The 18,055-nt window shown below is 37.8% G+C and overlaps 1 protein-coding gene across 1 annotated transcript in view; it reads right to left on the minus strand.

Annotated features, from left to right (window-relative positions):
* Positions 1-5,028: 5,028 nt before the first annotated feature.
* The window catches only part of Rtc1 (RNA terminal phosphate cyclase 1), a 29,930-nt gene continuing 16,903 nt past the window's right edge, over positions 5,029-18,055 (minus strand). Inside the window, exons 6-7 of the mRNA XM_089254220.1 lie at positions 9,317-9,420; positions 5,029-5,205 (exon numbers count right to left, since the gene is read on the minus strand). Coding sequence (XP_089110346.1) covers positions 5,055-5,205; positions 9,317-9,420 — 255 coding nt within the window. The 3' untranslated portion in view covers positions 5,029-5,054. The remainder of the gene's footprint in view (positions 5,206-9,316; positions 9,421-18,055) is intronic.

Below are 18,055 nucleotides of genomic sequence, written 5' to 3' on the forward strand. Positions count from 1 at the left end.
TTTCTGTCGGGATTTGAATTTCTTGCGGCAAGGGGCGTTGGGGTGACGATGATAAATTGCTATCAAATAAATTTTAAAATTTCAATTTCGCCGTATAAGCCGCACTTCGCGATTTCTGTCGGGATTTGACTTTCTCGCGATTAAGGGCGTTGGGGCGACGATGAGAATGATGAATTGCGATCAAATAAAATTTTCAAATTTTAATTTTGTCGCATAAGCCGCACGTCGTGATTTGTGTCGGGATTTGAATTTCTCTCGGCGAGGGGCGTTGGGGCGACGATGAGAATAGTGAATTGCGATCAAATAAATTTTTCAAATTTTAATTTCGCCGTATAAACCGCACTTCGTGATTTCTGTCGGGATTTGAATTTCTTGCGGCAAGGGGCGTTGGGGTGACGATGAGAATGATAAATTGCGATCAAATAAATTTTCAAATTTTAATTTCGCCGTATAAGCCGCACTTCGTGATTCCAGAGGCCTGAGTTAGGTCCGACCGTTCATCGCATACAAGTTCCAAGGAAAAATTGATATTCTTTGCCTTTGTAGTCTAGTGGGCTCACCCAGAAAGCTCGAGAACGTGGGTTTGATTCCTAGCAAGAGCACAGGTGAATTTTTCCTTCCTAACTTCATCTCGCATCAGCCAACCGTTGAAACCTTCGTATAGATAGCGGAAAGTGATATCATCCTCGGAAAATACAGTGTGTGTGGCTCAAAACAAAAAAATCTAAATTTTTCTTTGATTTCCCGTCCTTTAACTTCCAATTTGAAAGTTGTTGCATTGTCTCTCCTGATGCCAACAGAAAAATTGCATGTTTCTCAGTGCAATATTCGCTAAGATATTTGAATTCGAAAACTGGAGAAAAGTTATGAAAAGACAGCAAAAACTAATCGACAACGCTCCTTCCCCAAATTTATGCTGTCCTTTCCACCTTTCCTTCGAATTTTGAATTCAAATATCTCGGCGAACATTGTACTTGTCAACTTAGATTTTTTTTGTTGGTCTCAGGAGATACGGTGCAGTCACTTTATAATTAGAAGTTTTAAAAATTTATATTTTTTTATTTTGTTACACACTGTGTTTTCACTCTCAAAACTGGTACAGGGTAATTTGTGAACGCCTTTTGAGCATTTTTTCAAACTGAAATCATCTCTACCACGGATGGTTGAGAAGACAATGGCCGTACTAACTCTTAAAGGACACCCTGTATGCAACTACACTACCACACAGTTTGCATACTGTCTTCAAAGCCTTAAGACCAGCTTAGAGATAGAATTTTAAGAAATTTTTTTGGGAGTCTCAACAGTATAAAATAAAACTACTGACAGAATTTTATGTTTATAGCTTCGTAGTGAGAAGGGGGGAATTGGGGATCCGGTCCCTTCGAAATGAGAGAAAATGATTGAAATAAGGTAAAACATGGCCAAATATATTATTTGACCACCTTGTCCCCCCCCCGAATGGAATTTCTAGATACGGGCCTGACCTTCAGTGGTTGCGGCTCGGCGATGAATCAGTGAATTAAGCTGTCAAGACATGTAATTTTATACATATGAATAAAAAGATTTCTCTACTATTACATTGCTTTCGAAAACCTTGAAAATTTTAAATTAAGATCTTCATGAAACGGTCTAACTTTGTGCAATATCATTTGACATTTTAAGTCTATTTGAAACTTGAGCGAGAAAGAATTTCGAAAAATTCTCAAAGAAAATAATAAGGAACAGCAGTGTTTGTGGAGGATAGAAAAATCGATAAATGCCAGAAAAAGGCAACCCTGAATCCTTTGCTTTTCGCCAAGTTGGAAAAGTAAATGAATTTCCAAATTATTGATCTCCATTGATCATGGTATGCGCCACAAACCACTTGCAGCGACAAACGGAAATTCCGACAGAAATCGCGAAGTGCGGCTTATACGGCGAAATTAAAGTTTGATAATTTATTTGATAGCAATTCATCATTCTCATCGTCGCCCCAACGCCCTTAATTGCGAGAAAGTCAAATCCCGACAGAAATCGCTAAGTGCGGCTTATACGGCGAAATTAAAATTTGAAAATTTTATTTGATCGCAATTCACTATTCTCATCGTCGCCCCAACGCCCCTTGCCGAGAGAAATTCAAATCCCGACAGAAATCACGACGTGCGGCTTATGCGACAAAATTAAAATTTGAAAATTTTATTTGATCGCAATTCATCATTCTCATCGTCGCCCCAACGCCCTTAATCGCGAGAAAGTCAAATCCCGACAGAAATCGCGAAGTGCGGCTTATACGGCGAAATTGAAATTTTAAAATTTATTTGATAGCAATTTATCATTCTCATCGTCACCCCAACGCCCCTTGCCGCAAGAAATTCAAATCCCGACAGAAATCGCGAAGTGCGGCTTATACGGCGAAATTAAAATTTGAAAAATTTATTTCATCGCAATTTATCATTCTCATCGTCACCCCAACGCCCCTTGCCACAAGAAATTCAAATCCCGACAGAAATCGCGAAGTGCGGCTTATACGGCGAAATTAAAATTTGAAAAATTTATTTCATCGCAATTTATCATTCTCATCGGCGCCCCAACGCCCCTCGCCGCGAGAAATTCAAATCCCGACAGAAATCGCGAAGTGCGGCTTATACGGCGAAATTGAATTTTTAAATTCGACCGTGTCGGGATTTTGACCGTGTCGGGAATTTGACCCTGTCAGGATTTCGACTTGTCGGGATTTTGACCTGTCGGGATTTCGACCCTGTCGGGATTCTGACCGTGTCGGGATTTTGACCATGTCGGGATTTTGACCTGTCGGGATTTCGTCTGTCGGGATTATGACCCACACCCGTCCAGTAATATAAGCTCGATGGAGGCTTGATTTATATACTGTTGGTGCTGCCATCTAATCTCGAAATTTCAGGCAACTCGTGCGATGATGAAAAGAGAGAGAGTTCTCTTCGTTATTTTTTGGCATAAAATTTTTTTATGAGACGAAAATTTTGATAACAAAATTCATACATTTGCAACAATCGATTTTATGTAGAAAAAAATGATTATTTCTTTCCACAAAAACATTCGGAGAATATGGATGATCGAACAAATAAGTGAAAATACTGATTATGTGGTCTTTAGATAGGGTCACCAGATTCAAAACTGAAAAAAGAGGACGCCTGGTGTGAACCTTATGAAGACGATCCTGACTGTCAGCCCCAACCCTTGTGGGGAATTCATGGAATTCCAGTACTTGATTTCTTTACTTCTATTTATTTACATTAATTAAACAAAAATAGCAATAAAAAATTCAAAAAATGATCAAAGTTATTGAATTGCAGCGTATATTTGATAAAAGAGATGAAGCGCTTTAAAAATATGATAAAAATTTATGTCTGTTCAATATGGTTCGAGCAGCGATGAAGTGTCAGCAGGTGGACCACGCACTAATTATTATTAATAATCTATTAATTTTGTAAAATTAATTTATATGTCATGTCCCTCTCAATGGATCGTGTTTGATTACGATCCAGACCAGCAGTTCTCAACCATTTTTGACTCACGGATCAGAGTTATTTTTGACTCACGGATCAGAGTACATAATTTCAGTATATAATTTTTCCATCGGAGCTCTATTTGACTCGAGAAGCCTTTTCTGTGTGTAATTTTTATGGCGTAACTCCGTAGGCCTCTTTTTTTATTTATCTGTCAAATTTACATATTTATTTTCCTTGAGTCGCCGCGGAGCCCCTGGGAAGTGCACACGGAGCACTGGTTGAGAACTGCTGCTATAGGTAAACATAGGTTTTTGTGCACTGCATCACGATTTTAAATGAACTAAGAGTAGATTTAGATCCAGGGACATCAAGCACAATCATCTTGGATCACCACGCTGGCATCCAGAAAGTAAGACTGACAGAGCTTTAGCACCCCGGAGCCAAACATAAAAATACTGTTTCATTTTTTTAAATTCTACAGGGTGCATAATATTTTCAAACCGAGGGCCAGATACGCAATATGTTCATCTCTCTTGGGCCAGAAACTGCCGTATGTATCGTGTGTATTGATCATTTTTTATAGGAACCTCTTGGCAGGCGTACCTGGTTTCCAAGATAAAATTATACGCCCCCGCTATCAATATACTTTGCAATGGACGGCACAAAATCACAGCCTAGGACAGCGGTTCTCAAAGTTTGCGTCGAGGCTCCTAGGGCGTCTTTAGTCTTTGTCGGGATGAGCTGGACACATTGATGTGTGCCTGTTCAGTAGGGCTGTAGCCATAAATATCTTTTGGAGAGGGACCAAAGTGATAGAACAATAGATTTAGGTAAGCCATTTAAAAAATGTCATTTTCTTCACATTTCATAAAGGGGCAGGCTCCCCTAGGTTCCCCCCCCCTTCTCGTTATGACCTTGCTGTTTTAGTGATTTCAAGGGACTCTTCTTTACACTATTTTAAGGAGCCGTGAAAGGCTAAAGTTTAAGAATAACTGCCCTGAAAGCTGGATGTGGGCCCACAAGGGTGGGATGACAGGGCTGCAGTTCTGGGACCCGGAATGATTTTCATAATTTTTTTGGGGGAGATAAAAGACCGCAGTCTAGGGGCCCTGCTCATGTCTTACATTTATTTCTTATATTTTAGGGTCAGTCCGTGGCAGCATCTAGAAAACGCTCAGCTGATGTAAGCTCGACTATTGGACCTTTTTTTTACTTGTAGGGTATAGAAAAAACTGTTTTGAAAGAACCGGACAGGATTTTTTATTTGCTCTAATGTGCTACCATCTTACACAAGGAATTACAAAACTACTTCAATATCTTCAGTCCTTTAATAGAATAGTGATATTTTAGTCAAAATAATTTGTAATAAAAATAGTAGTTTTATGTGAGAAGTATGATATAGTATTTTGTAGCTGTTTCTGCCTCTTCCTTCTCCCCAACAAACAAGAGCGTTTTATTACTTAACTAGCTATCTCGTAAAAACAACAAACATGATTCCAAAGATAATCTAGTGTTCTCGTCCACAAGAAAGACACAACCAACAATATCACAACTCATGGAATACAAAAAAGCAGAATAAATTTATTCTCAAGATGTTATCTTGCTTATATTGCTGAAACCGATACCTACGCAAGTCGCTAAGACTTTGTGGGACCCTGTGTTTAAGTCAGAGTTCTTCTCCGTCTCCAATTTCATTCTTATTTGGAGGAAGTTCTCGATGTGTCTCAGGAACTGGATGCTGAAACGATAGATATTGCAACACATCAAAATTAGATTTAGAAACATTTAAATGACATGAAAGCGAAAGGAATTTGTGATAAATCACAAATTCCTTTTGCTTTCATAGAACGATAAATCAATTCAAGATTTGTATCAGTAAAAAAATAATCATATGTATCACTTCACGATATTCCATTCTACTCCCTCAGAAGAAATTCACATCTGGTCAGTAGAGTCTTGATAATCCAAAGTCAACGTGAATCACACCACCTCAGAACACTAAGAACTCATTATCCAAAAACAATAGATAATTACTTTTAGTAGCAGGAGGGAGATGTGTCCAACAAGTATTTCAGTAGGGTTGGAGCTTCATATTGATTTTATAGTGAATATAAGTACAGTGGAGTGAGGCTCTGTAATTCAAGTCTAAAAACTTTGAGGCACTCGGATTATTAAAAATTCCTTTCTGAAAGCCTCTTTATTTTCTGCCAATAGCAAGTTTCTTTCATTTTGACTCATTTTTCTTACAAAATACGAGTCATTTCAGTCTTAAGGCAGGGCCATTCTAACAACATTAGGCCACACACATAGTGCAGCGATCAAGAGGGATGGAGGAATTCCTATAATAAAGACTTCAAAAATGTAGATGTTGTTTACCTTGATATCCAGAAGGCATTCGATCGGGTCCAACATGGTAAACTCTTGAAGCATTTACACAAGATTGGAATTGGGGGAAACTTGCTGAATTGGATAGAATCGCGGTTAAGAGATAGGTCGCAACAAGTTATGGTGAACAGGGAATTCTCTGGTTGGACAGGCGTCACAAGTGGAGTTTTTCAAGGAAGTGCCCTAGGTCCCATACTTTTTTCACTTTTTATTGATAAACTCGGTCAGGGATTACTAGCAAACTCGCAGTTGATGTGAAGCTAATGGAAGTAATCGAGAATCAATGCAATAGGGAGTTGCTCCAGAACAACTTGAACAGGATTGCAGAATGGGCAAATGAATGGAGCATAACGTTTAGCATTGATATGTGCATGGTCACTCATTTTGGTTCGATTTTGGTTTGATTGTCGGGAAAGGGGGGCACGAGCCCCCTATGCCCCCCCCATGTACGTCTCTGATCCCACCAATATGCGTTAGGATTCAGAGGGGCAGCGCTGATGAAATTTTGCTGACAAGGGGAAAGGGGCCAAAAATAAAAGTTTACTTACATAATACTTGAACGGCCCCTATCTAGTGTTGTGTCTGATTTTTCAATGCTGCCATCTATATTTGAGAAGCGAAGTGTAACGATTGAATATTTGTAATGTTTTTATGCCTGTTGCTCTGTGGCAAGACTTTCTAAAGTGGAAATCAGCTCGCATTCACACCACAAAGTTGGGAACCACAGAGAACTAACTTCAGCTGATCACCACTGTGGCGATGGTGGGGTTCGGCCCCAGGATATAATAAAGACTAGTGACAAAAACAATTGTATTGTTTTGTTCTACACTGAAAATATTTGAGAAGCGAAGTGAAGGAGAGAAAGAAGCCTCTGTATGAAGTGCACAACTTGAAAAAACCGTTTTTTCACCTCAATCTGCTGATTGGTCTATGCCCTCCCTTTTTTTTGTTCCCCTCTTCTGCAGAGGGGTCATCATCATCACACAGTTACATTTCAGAACCCCCTCCGGTAATTTTTGCAATCTTCCTCCTCCTTGACTATGTGCACCCATCTTTTTCTCCATCCCTATGTAATTTTTCCTTCCTGGTCGCAATTCTTTTATTGCATACCTCTTTGTTTCATAATATCCTCGGTCTCATGGGTCTCCGGGTAAAATCATTTTTTGAGCCCCCCCCCCCTACCTGACTCAATTTACATGCCTATCTCAACCAGTTCTCATTATCATGAGGCCCTCCGCACTTGAGGCCCCCCAGGCCACGCCTCAGTGGACCCATGCGTTAAAGTGGTATTGTGTTGAGGGGGTCTTAACAGCAACTAAAGGGGTCTTGATTCTTAGACTGGGTCCTTCTATGGCCTTTCAGGTTAGAATTTTTCACGGGCCCTCTATAGTAAATTTACAGTCAACAAAAAGAAAAAAAAACATTCATGTTGGTTCAGGCCCCCATCAGTCTCACTCGCAAAGAGACCATGGCTCCTGCAAGGGTAGGGCTGTACGATTCTTATTTCTTGTTTTTTCACACTGTAAGTTCACAATAGAGAGGGCCTGTGAAAAATCTCAGGCTAGAGGCCTTGCAGCAGGATATGGAGCCATAAAAGAGGCCATGGGTCTTGGCAGTTGTGTAATGAATTAAGAACAAAATGGGTAAGAGTAGGTACCTCACACCAGGGCCGGAACAAGACGGAGGCAACTGCCCTGGGCGACAAAATTTTACAACCGTGCCCCCCACACACACGCACTTAAAAAGTTGTTTTCTATTACTTTTAAGACAATGAAAATTATCCGGGTTGTATGAAAACTCTCAGAAGTAATCCAAGGTGAATGGGGCCGAGACCTGTTGGTGGTCTCTGTCCACCAATGGTCCTCGGTTAACCTCGGATTATAGAGAGACTGCTATAGAGTAAAAAATTTTAAAACCACAAGATCAATAGTTCGGGCTACCATGATAAAAGATCACGAGAATATTAAAAAATAATAATAAAACAACACATTGAAAAATTTGAAGAGGCATAACATTGTGCCGCAAAATTACACTTTATTTAATTTTTGCTTAAAAATTAATTAAACTAACAATCCACACCAAGACATATTTCATTTTAATATGTGCGTGACATACTGCCACCTGTCTGTAGCTATTTATAGTATCTGTATTGGATTAGTTCCATGTGACGAGATTAAACAACAGCACAATTTGAGAGGAAACGCTATGCATAAGGCATGATATCTGTCAAATTTCGAAAGAAAAAAAAAAGATTACAACATTGTGACTACTACTCCTCTACATGCACCTCGTACACATCCCTTGACAGAATTTCGAACGAATTGGTACATGCCGAAATGTGTGTGTACATGTTATAAAACTAACATGAAGTTTGTTTCCGTGTAATGCTTGTTATGTGCAGTGTTGCCATCTGTCTCGCCACAGAGAGCAACAGGCCTACAACGATTAATTATTCAATCATTACACTTCACTCATAGTTAGAAAAAACTGGTGGAAGATGGCAGCACTACACATAACAAGCATTACACAGAAACAAACTTCACATCAGGTTTCACTACACGTACACGCACATTCCCACATGTACCAATTCGTTAGAGGTTCCGCAAAGGAATATGGACGAGGTGTATGTCTGGGTTTAGTAGTAGTAGTGTTGCCATCTGCCATCATTTTTTCTAACCACGATTGAAGTGTAATGATTAAGCAATTGCACCGTTGTAGGTTTATTACTCTCTGTAACAAGACTTTTTAACAGGGAGATTCGCTCATATTTGCACATCGAAGTTGGAAACCACAGTAAACCAACTTCAGCCAACCACAACTGTAGCGAAGGTGAGGTTCAAACCTAGTGCATCGTGACTGCAATATGATTTGTATCATGTGTGAATCAACATAAAGATAATCACTATAGTGAGAGCTGTGACAGCTCACTATGGGGGCCCCTAAACCCCTCTGACTAATAGTCCGATAGTACAATTTTTAAAAAACAACACAAAAGAATTAATATTAAAATGTAATGATATACAATGGAAGCATGATAATAAATAAAATGAAAAAGTTTAAGTATTATGTTATTCGAGATATTGATATTGTGATTGCTTTGATCGTTAGGGTTGCCATATCTAACGTGGCCATAATTATCATGAAAAAAATATGGCAAATTGGCAATGATCCCAAATTATGTCTTTTTCAAACTTTAGCTAAGGATAGCCAGCCATTTTACTGGCTGACCAAAGCCCAAAATTCAGACATTGGTGGGTTAATTTTTTACAAAATTGGCCGCTTTCGGGCTTTGGCAGTAACATATGCATCCCTCACTAGGTAGTAAATTGCCCATTGCGATAGACCTGAGTTGTGCTCTGCTTTAAAAAAAAACATGCATTTGATCACACATTAGAGAATCTGCTGCCTAGAGTGTCAGAGATTTATATTGTCCAAAAAGCAGGAATGATAGGGGAGAAACGAACCTGTAAGGAGAAAGAGGTCCTATCTTCACCTTTGAAACATCTGGATTTCCCAGTACCATAAACAGCAATACGAGGCTTTGATTGTTTGAATCGACGCATCCACCCTGAAACAAAAAACATCAGAATGAAAATTATTTATCATTTTTGAAAATACCATTAGACTCCTGATTGACTGACTACAGGGAAAAGATGCAAATAACAAAATCTGTGACTAAATTTTAAAAAAGGTAATATTTATTAATACAGTGGAATTTTGCACACTGAGCCGTCTGAAGCAGGGGTGCACAACCTTTCAGTCCACGGACCAGATATGCTGTAATTCTGCCACTCCTTGGCCAGAAACTTGTATACGTAGGATAACCATATGACCCATTATATATTATTTTTGGGACATACAGAACATTCCAGTAATTGTAGTTCCCCCCCCCCCCAAAAAAATTTCCTGTAAAATGTCCTGTTCTTCCTTCATTTTTAACGAAGATTACTTATTTTTGAGATAAAAAATTATCATTATTTCATGACATAAATTATTGCCTTTGACAATTTTTTTGTCCATAATTGTCAACTTTACTTGCCTTTGAAAATTTATTTTGGCTCTAATTGGCAACTTGTATTCAACAATTTTTTGGTGATAATTGGTGCTAATTGTATGGAACAATCTCCCCATATTTTTATAAAGGAAATATGATCAGCCTTGGCATCGTGTAGACAACATATAGTGATGTGTTATTGATGCTTTTCTTCCACAACACCTTTCGCAGGCCAGATGGATCCTCTTGGCAGGCTGTGTTTGGCCAGTGAGCCAAAGGTTGTGCATCCCTGGTCTAAAGCCTGGACTACCCTTCAAAAAGCTCTACAAAACTTTGAAACATCTCAACAAAGAGATTAAAAAAAAATTGTGCATTAGAAAAAAAATAATCAAATAAGCACCACTAAAGGGTGTTTTCTATACAAATTTTTGTAGTGTATGTGCTAGTTTTTTTTCCTAAGATCGGACCAAACTGCTTCAGCTTCATGACAGGAATCTCTCACACCCCCAGAAGAAAAATTTTCATACCCATTCCTTCACTGAAAAGTTTGGCATCAAGTTTACAAGAGAGAGAGCATGTTTTGCTGGCAAAACTTGTTTTATGAACACTGTGATTGTCTCACCAAAAACCATGAAAAAATTTTCACATCTTTATAAGGGCTTTAAAAAATTCCCCACATTTCCTTAAGACATTCTTAAAAATCTATATGATGGGTAGCTGCAGCTGTAGACAGCTCAGAACATGCCAACATCACTTATAGGCAAGCTGTAGTGCAATGAGGTGTCGAAAATTAAGGTCCTCAGAACCATTTAGAATAAATAATGTGAAGTTATTGAATGAGCTGGTGAGAGAAAGTTGATGACAGAGGCTAGAATTTCGACAATAATGAAAGAAACAAGTTTGCGTAATTGTTAAAGGTCACAAGATTTATTGTAAGAGATGACAAAAAACACATACCCATGTTTTTGCCATCGACCCCCCCCCCCTCCCCCTACGTTACTTGCAAGAGGATTATGCTCGGAACCTCTCAATGCGAGAGAGTCTATCACAATGCCCACATGAGACATGCCGCTTTATGTGAATTTCAACGGAAGAATTTTAACATAGCTACCAATTTTGGAGATTTGCGCATGAATTGAAATTTGGTAATGAACAAAGCATGGATTTTTTAAAAATAGAAGTATAAAACAAAAGTCTGGAAACAGTGACAGCAATTGCTGATCATCGCCAAACAAAAAGTCAAATTGCTCTATACCTATCGTCATACTGTTGTGTTCATGTTGCTCACCAAATAAGGTGCTAAGCAAGATGGCACGGGTGTGATCCCTAATTCTATATATTTCCCCATAAAATATTTTTATTTCGTATATTTTCATCAGATCCACAGGAGCAAGTGAACTCAATCCAATAAAATTGATTATTTTATCCAAGTGAGACTGATTGAAGACATGTAAATGTCTTTGACAATTTTTTTTGTCTATAATTGGCAACTTTGCTCATTTTCGACAATTTTTTATCGATAATTGGTGCTAATTGTATGGAACAATCTCCCCATTTTTTATAAAAGAAATACGATATCTCTCTCTCTCTCTCTCTCTCACGCGGCATTGCATTAGGCATCAATGTGTGATCACATGTTATTATATACTATTTATAATGACAACTAACTGGATTAATAAATACTGCATAGAATATAGACGACATAACGCAGCAATCAGCAATGTGACCGAGCATTGATATGGGATGTAAACACATAAACTGGACGGTCTTGACTACTGTTTTTATATACTGTTGCCAGATACAACACCAATGCCGGCTTCTAGTCCACAAGTTATCAAACCCATTTGCTCACCAATAAGCGAGATGACTCGCTCTGATGGATATTTTATATTACACAATAAGATTTTCGTTTTGTTTGTTTGTTGTATCCTAGGTGTATACATATCCCCATCTCATCTGCAATCACCACAAAATTTGATAATCGTTGCAGTACCCAATTGTCCGGGGGAAATATAAAAAGTTTGTATGTTTATTTTTTTCTTCTTTTTTTGAATCAAAATAAAGTGTTCTGGACTCTGCCATGAAGCTGTGCTGAAAGAGATCTTGGCAACGGAATAAGTCCAGTGGCAAAGTTCTGCCGTTCATTCATCATGTCCCTATCACATAGCTGCCAACTTTTGAAAATGAAAATTCAGGAGATTTTCGCACAAACCTGGATTTTATGCTAAAACCACTCCCTAATAAATACAATAGGGATTTTTCCAAATAAAATAGGGATTTTCCAAACATAAAAGTTAAAGCATAGGGAATAAAATCCCTACTCAAAAACTGAAGTAAAATTAAAATAGGGATTTTACACACATGGAAGTTTAACCCTTGGGAATAAAATTCCTACGCAAAAAACAAGTGAAATCGGAGGCCAAAACTTCAATGATGTTCAATCAGAAATGCTGTGAACAAACATTCTGCGCGAATGACACCAAAATCATCAGAAGATGAAGGGAAAAAAGTGTCATTCTTTGAAGAACACTGACGTTTTGTGACACTTGCTTGATGTTTTTCGATTTCACATGGTTGATGTTGTCAGTCTTTTCACCATGACCGATGTTTATGTCCATAACACAACTTGTACAAAAAGGAAAAGTCGACCCTCTTCTGCAACGTTTGATGAAAGGAAATTCATCGGAATAAGTATCTTTAAAATTGATTAAATATGTTTTTGCTTATTATTCATGCTTTGTTATATCGCATGTACATAACTTCAACAAAAGAAATTTTGACCATATGTGCGTCACTATAATCTTCAATTATTATCCAGGGGACCTACCATCTGGCTACCTACTACTGGCTGCTAAGCCATTTCCCTGCACGATAAGACAAATAACTTTCTAGTTACCATCTTGTAAAACTTCCTTAAAAAGGGAATTTCCCCATTTACGACGTGTGACGTCATTTCAAAAGGGAAAAAAATAGGCTTCATGCCCCACAAGAAATTCCTTAGAGATTGTTTTCATGAACGGGGATTTTTTTTTAATGAAGTAAGAAATTTTTGGGGACAATTATGGATTTTTGTGATTTTCGTAAAAATTCGGGAGATTTAAGAACTTTTCGGGAGGTCGAGCGATGAAGCTAAAATTTGGGAAATTCCCGAAAAATTCGGGAGACTTGGCAGCTATGATATCATCACTACACTCAAATGAGGGCAACAAAAAATCTCCATCACGAGACATACAAAATTAACAGGACGTACAATGTTTGTTCAAAAAGTATACAACCATAAATTTTTTGTGTGTGAACCAATGAAACTAGGAAGGCACGGTTTGGTGCATATATTTGAACAATTCCAGTGCACATGACTGGGTTTTTTTTTCCTGCCTGCAGACACCTGATGAGTGAGGAAAGTGTAAGCAAGCAATGTGTTACATTTTCATTTTTAACAAAATGGCAGGAAAAACTTAACAATGCCACTGCATAAATCGTGATGGAGCTACTAATTACGATGCAGAACCTTTCGGTAGCAATCCTTGGTGATGGTTGTGGTGCACAGGGTTGGTAAAAAAACCTTTTTGGTTTAAACCAGGTTTTTTTGGTTTAAACCTTTTGGTTTTTTGTTTTAAATAGTATTAACATTAAAAACAATGAAATTTCTGAAAAATCATTCAAACTTCCAATAATTAACTAAAATAAAATGTTTATTAATGTAATTAACACTATTCCCATGCTAATTAATCAATGAATATTTATTACATTTGAACAAAAACCAACTTTTGCAATTTAATTATTTTTGGCTTAACTCAATGGATTACTGTGTGTTTGAAAATGCTTTTAATGTTATTATTAATCATCTATATATATAAAATTGATTTTCTGTGTGTCTGTGTGTGTGTGTGTGTGTGTGTGTGTGTGTGTGTGTGTGTGTGTGTGTGTGTGTGTGTGTGTGTGTGTGTGTGTGTGTGTGTGTATGTTCTCTATACAAATCTACAATTTTAGATCGATCGTCACCAAAGTTTGCATATATACCAAATGGGACCCGACTTGAACGATAGGCTACTTTAAAATTTCGTCAGACCAGGGCAAATGCCCCAAATGGGCAAAAAACTGTCCGGCAACAATGGTTTTTGGGCCTCAACAATCACTTTCCGAACGTTTACTTTGGTTACCGTGGTTCCCTAGCGATGAGTTTCAGACGTGTTTATGTCTTTACAATGGTTTGTCACTTCTTTAATGCTGCCAGTTATGTATAATAGTTTATGCCTTTATAATGGTTTGCCACATTTTCAATACTCTCAGTAATGAGGCTTTTTGAATAGACGTCATAATCATCACCATCATCGCTTTGAGGGTCAGGAAAAGGGTGATCCTCATAGAAATCACTATTAAAATTGCCGATTTAACTGCATAAATACGGAAATTTAGTAGGGGGGGGGGGTTCCCTGGCACATCAATAATTTTAAAAATTAAATTGAATTCTCGATTTTTGAAATATGGAATTCACCTGGAGATACGAAGCCCAGAAAATTAAAAATATGAATAATTTGCCGGATCTACTTTTGAGTTGGATATCCATGTAATAACATTGATTTCAACTTTTTATTTATATCTTCTCAAGCAAGAAAATTAATGCCTCCGTATTGTCTTTTGATATTTATTTGCATAAATTCATATAGTTTAGGATGTTTTTAAAATTAGTTATGGGCCCCGTAAAGTGCATCGAAAAAATTCCAGAGCTTTAATTAAGCATTTTTGGAAGCTCAAACAGGCAGAAATAGATAACTTGAAGTTCAGGGGGAGGGAATCGAAATGCCTTACACCCATAAAAAAAAAGGGTGGGGGGACTATTCATTTCTACGTTTCTTTAAATTTAGATTTATTTCTTTCATGAGTCGCGCAGGACGTCGCCATATTGGTTAACTTAGACATGGTTTGCATGTCCCTCAAAGAAAGAGGGAGATATCGCATGATCCAAAAAGCCTCATTGAAGAAAACCCGGGCAGCGCCGGGTATTGTAGCTAGTATAATATATAAAGGTTTTTCTCCAGTTACTTTCAGTATGCTTAATTAGGAAGATATTTTGCAAAAACTAATAAAAATTAGGTGAATATAATGTATTTAATGAAGCATAAATAATGCAGATTAATTAGCAATGATTTACGATATACAGGGTGATTATAACTAAGGTTCTGATTTCAAAACACTAAAAAAAGAACGATTGTCAGAATGACTTGAAAATTGAAATGAATATTCCTGAAAAAATTCAATTTTATTTAATAAAGGGGAAAAAATACTTAAAAAATGTAAAATTAATGACATCATCCAACATGTGGGAAATTTGCTCGCAGAATGGAAACGATAGCCAGTCATGGCAGAATGATACCTTAATTATAGCATTTCACGATTTCATAGTTCATGGAAACATCAGAAACTCAAAAAATGAAGTAATTGAACAAATAACTACAACTTAAGAAATGTTAAATATGTTGTCCACCGCATGTTCTGGCTATGAGGTTGAAAGCACAAAAATTCTTGTTCAACAACAGAATCGGAGTATGCCATGGTCATAATGTGGATGTGCTTGCAATTCAGCTTTATTAAACCAAACGTGCCCCCCCCCTCCCCCTGTTAATATTCCTGAGGAACTTCTAGCATATAGGGAATGTGCTGGAGATTGCAATTCACCAAAGTTTGCAATCTGACCACTGTTTATAACATTTTGAGGTACCCCCCCCCCACACACTGATGCTGTGGAAGTGCCGAAATGATGTGGTTGCACAAAATAGATTATAGTGCTGGCCAAGTACAGCATCATCTACTTGCACATTTTGCACTTTTTTCGTTTGCGAAAGAAACTTCCATTGCTTCAGGAGTATCCATGCAAATTTTCAAGTCATTCTGATCAGTACTTATTGTATAGTTTTGGAATCAAAACTTAAATTATAATCACCCTGTATATAGCTGATTATTTTTCATAAATCTGTTACTGCTATACAGTAGAACCTTGATTAACTGGGCTTAACAGTGTGTGTGTGCGAAAGTATAAAAAAAACAACTATTGAATATTAAGACTGGGAGATATACAGTAGGAGATATGCTACTTCTTATGGGAAAGAAAATGAAAATGTATGTGAGGTAATGTAACTACTAGTACACTGGTCTTTGTCCTTTAAGGACAGTTGGTGTCTTTATTGGATTATAGGACCACCTGCCCCTAGCATGATGGTGTCGCTACTGTAGCTGCTTCTTTGTGAAGGGAAAAAGAAACCCCGTGAGATAATACACCACTACATTTAGATGTGTGATGCCATCCTTATTCATGAATTTGCTAAAGATAGAGCATCGGAATGTAGCCAAAGGTTAGAAAATGTTGTAAGAATGAGGAATTTTGGCTTTTGTATATAACTTTAAATAACTAAGATACTTCATATGAAAAATATATATATATTCTGGCCACTTTTATGAGACTTTTTGAAAAAAACCACTTATAAAATCTTATGTCATTTAAAGATATACCATCAGAATGTACCCCAAGGATATAAAATATGGTAAAAATGAAACATTTTGGCTAATAATGAGCCAATATGATATTTTTCAAGGAAAAAAAATGATATTTAAGCAACTTTTATTTGATTTTTTGAAAAAAATCACTTGGTTTAAACCAAACAACCCTGGCGGTGCGTACTCATGATGAACCATGCTACAAAAGTCAAAAACAGTCAGCATGACTTTGGCATTTAATCTCCTGAATAACCAAATCGTCAGTCAAAATAGAATGAACTAATCCAATGCTAATGCTTGCTTCATCTACAAGTTTTCTGATTATAATTCAATGATCCTGCATGACCAGAGTCCTCCTTTGGCCAATAAAAATCTCATTTCTAGATGTTGAAGGCCTACCAGAATATGCTTTACACTTCATCGATGTTTGCCAACTTTGAAGCAGTAGTACCACTCCTTTATTGGTATGATGCAGATTTCTTCATGTCCAAAGGTCTGTTAAATCTTGGAAATTATTTCCACCCTGGATTTACAGAGCTTCAAAAAAAATTTAATACAGTAATTTTGTTCAAGATTTTTCTGATATTTTTTGCAAAAATCAAAAATGCAATGATGCTCACTTATAATTCCTTACACTTTCGAACAAACATTGTATGGTCCAGATGCAAGTTATCTCGCCAAGAGGAATGTCAAAAAGCTGAGGGCAGGTGCAGCAACACCGGGACCCCAGTTGTATAGGCCCAACTTGCCTGCCATTGAAATATGATTGGAATGTGAATTGTGCCAACTTGAAATGTTGTATCCATTGGTTTTTCCCACCGACTATTCGTTTAGCTAATTTTGTCTTTTTCCCACCAAAATGAAGTATTTTTCATGAATTGATGCAATAGCTACAATGTGCATTATGCCAGTGATGTCACTTTGGGATGGGGGAGAAACTAAATCTTTCTGGTCCTTTCCAAATCTTTTGAAATGAAACCAAAACCTACATTTTTCAAATATTTAAGAATAATTTTTACCCTAAAAGTACGGATTTCTAGTGATCCTGGTCATAATTCAGAAGATAGAACTTTTCTAGACTCTAGATCATAGTTTCCCAACCTTTTTTGTCCCATCGCCCCATTCTTCAGAAATTTTTTTTCTCCCATCGCCCCCAAACGCAATCTAACCCATAGGACCCTATGCTTCTACTGCCCCCCCCCCCTGGAATAGTCCATCGCCCCTCGGGGGTGTTAATGCCCACGTTGGAAATCACTGCTCTAGATCAAGCCCGTTGTTTAGGGGGGCGGGGGCCGTTGCCTCCTCCCTGGCTTTTGAAAATACACAAAAAATTAAATATATATATTCATACATTGAGTACATGTGCTTTGCCCCCCCCCCCCCCGGAAAAAGTTGAAATGACGGCCCTGCTCTAGATCATAGTTCCCCCAACTTTTTTTGTCCCATCACCTCCTTCTTCAGAAATTTTTTTCTCTCATTGCCACCCAACGCAATCTCACCCATAGAATCCTATGTTAAACCCGTAGCTTCTACTGCCCCCTGGAACATTTCATCGTCCTCCAGGGGGGCATTAATGCCCACGTTGGGAATCACTCACTTCGGGAGACCTGACAGCTATGTTGTAGAAATGCCAAAGTGTTTTGCACACATGACAGGTTATGTGTGTCCTGTGAATTTCGACCACACCATTATATAACCCACAGGAGAAACAAATGCA

The sequence above is a fragment of the Pholcus phalangioides genome, unplaced genomic scaffold (assembly GCF_987345545.1).
Source record: "Pholcus phalangioides strain wild (caught in Gottingen) unplaced genomic scaffold, Ppha-v1.0 ptg000040l_1, whole genome shotgun sequence".
Classification (NCBI taxonomy): Eukaryota; Metazoa; Arthropoda; class Arachnida; order Araneae; family Pholcidae; genus Pholcus; species Pholcus phalangioides.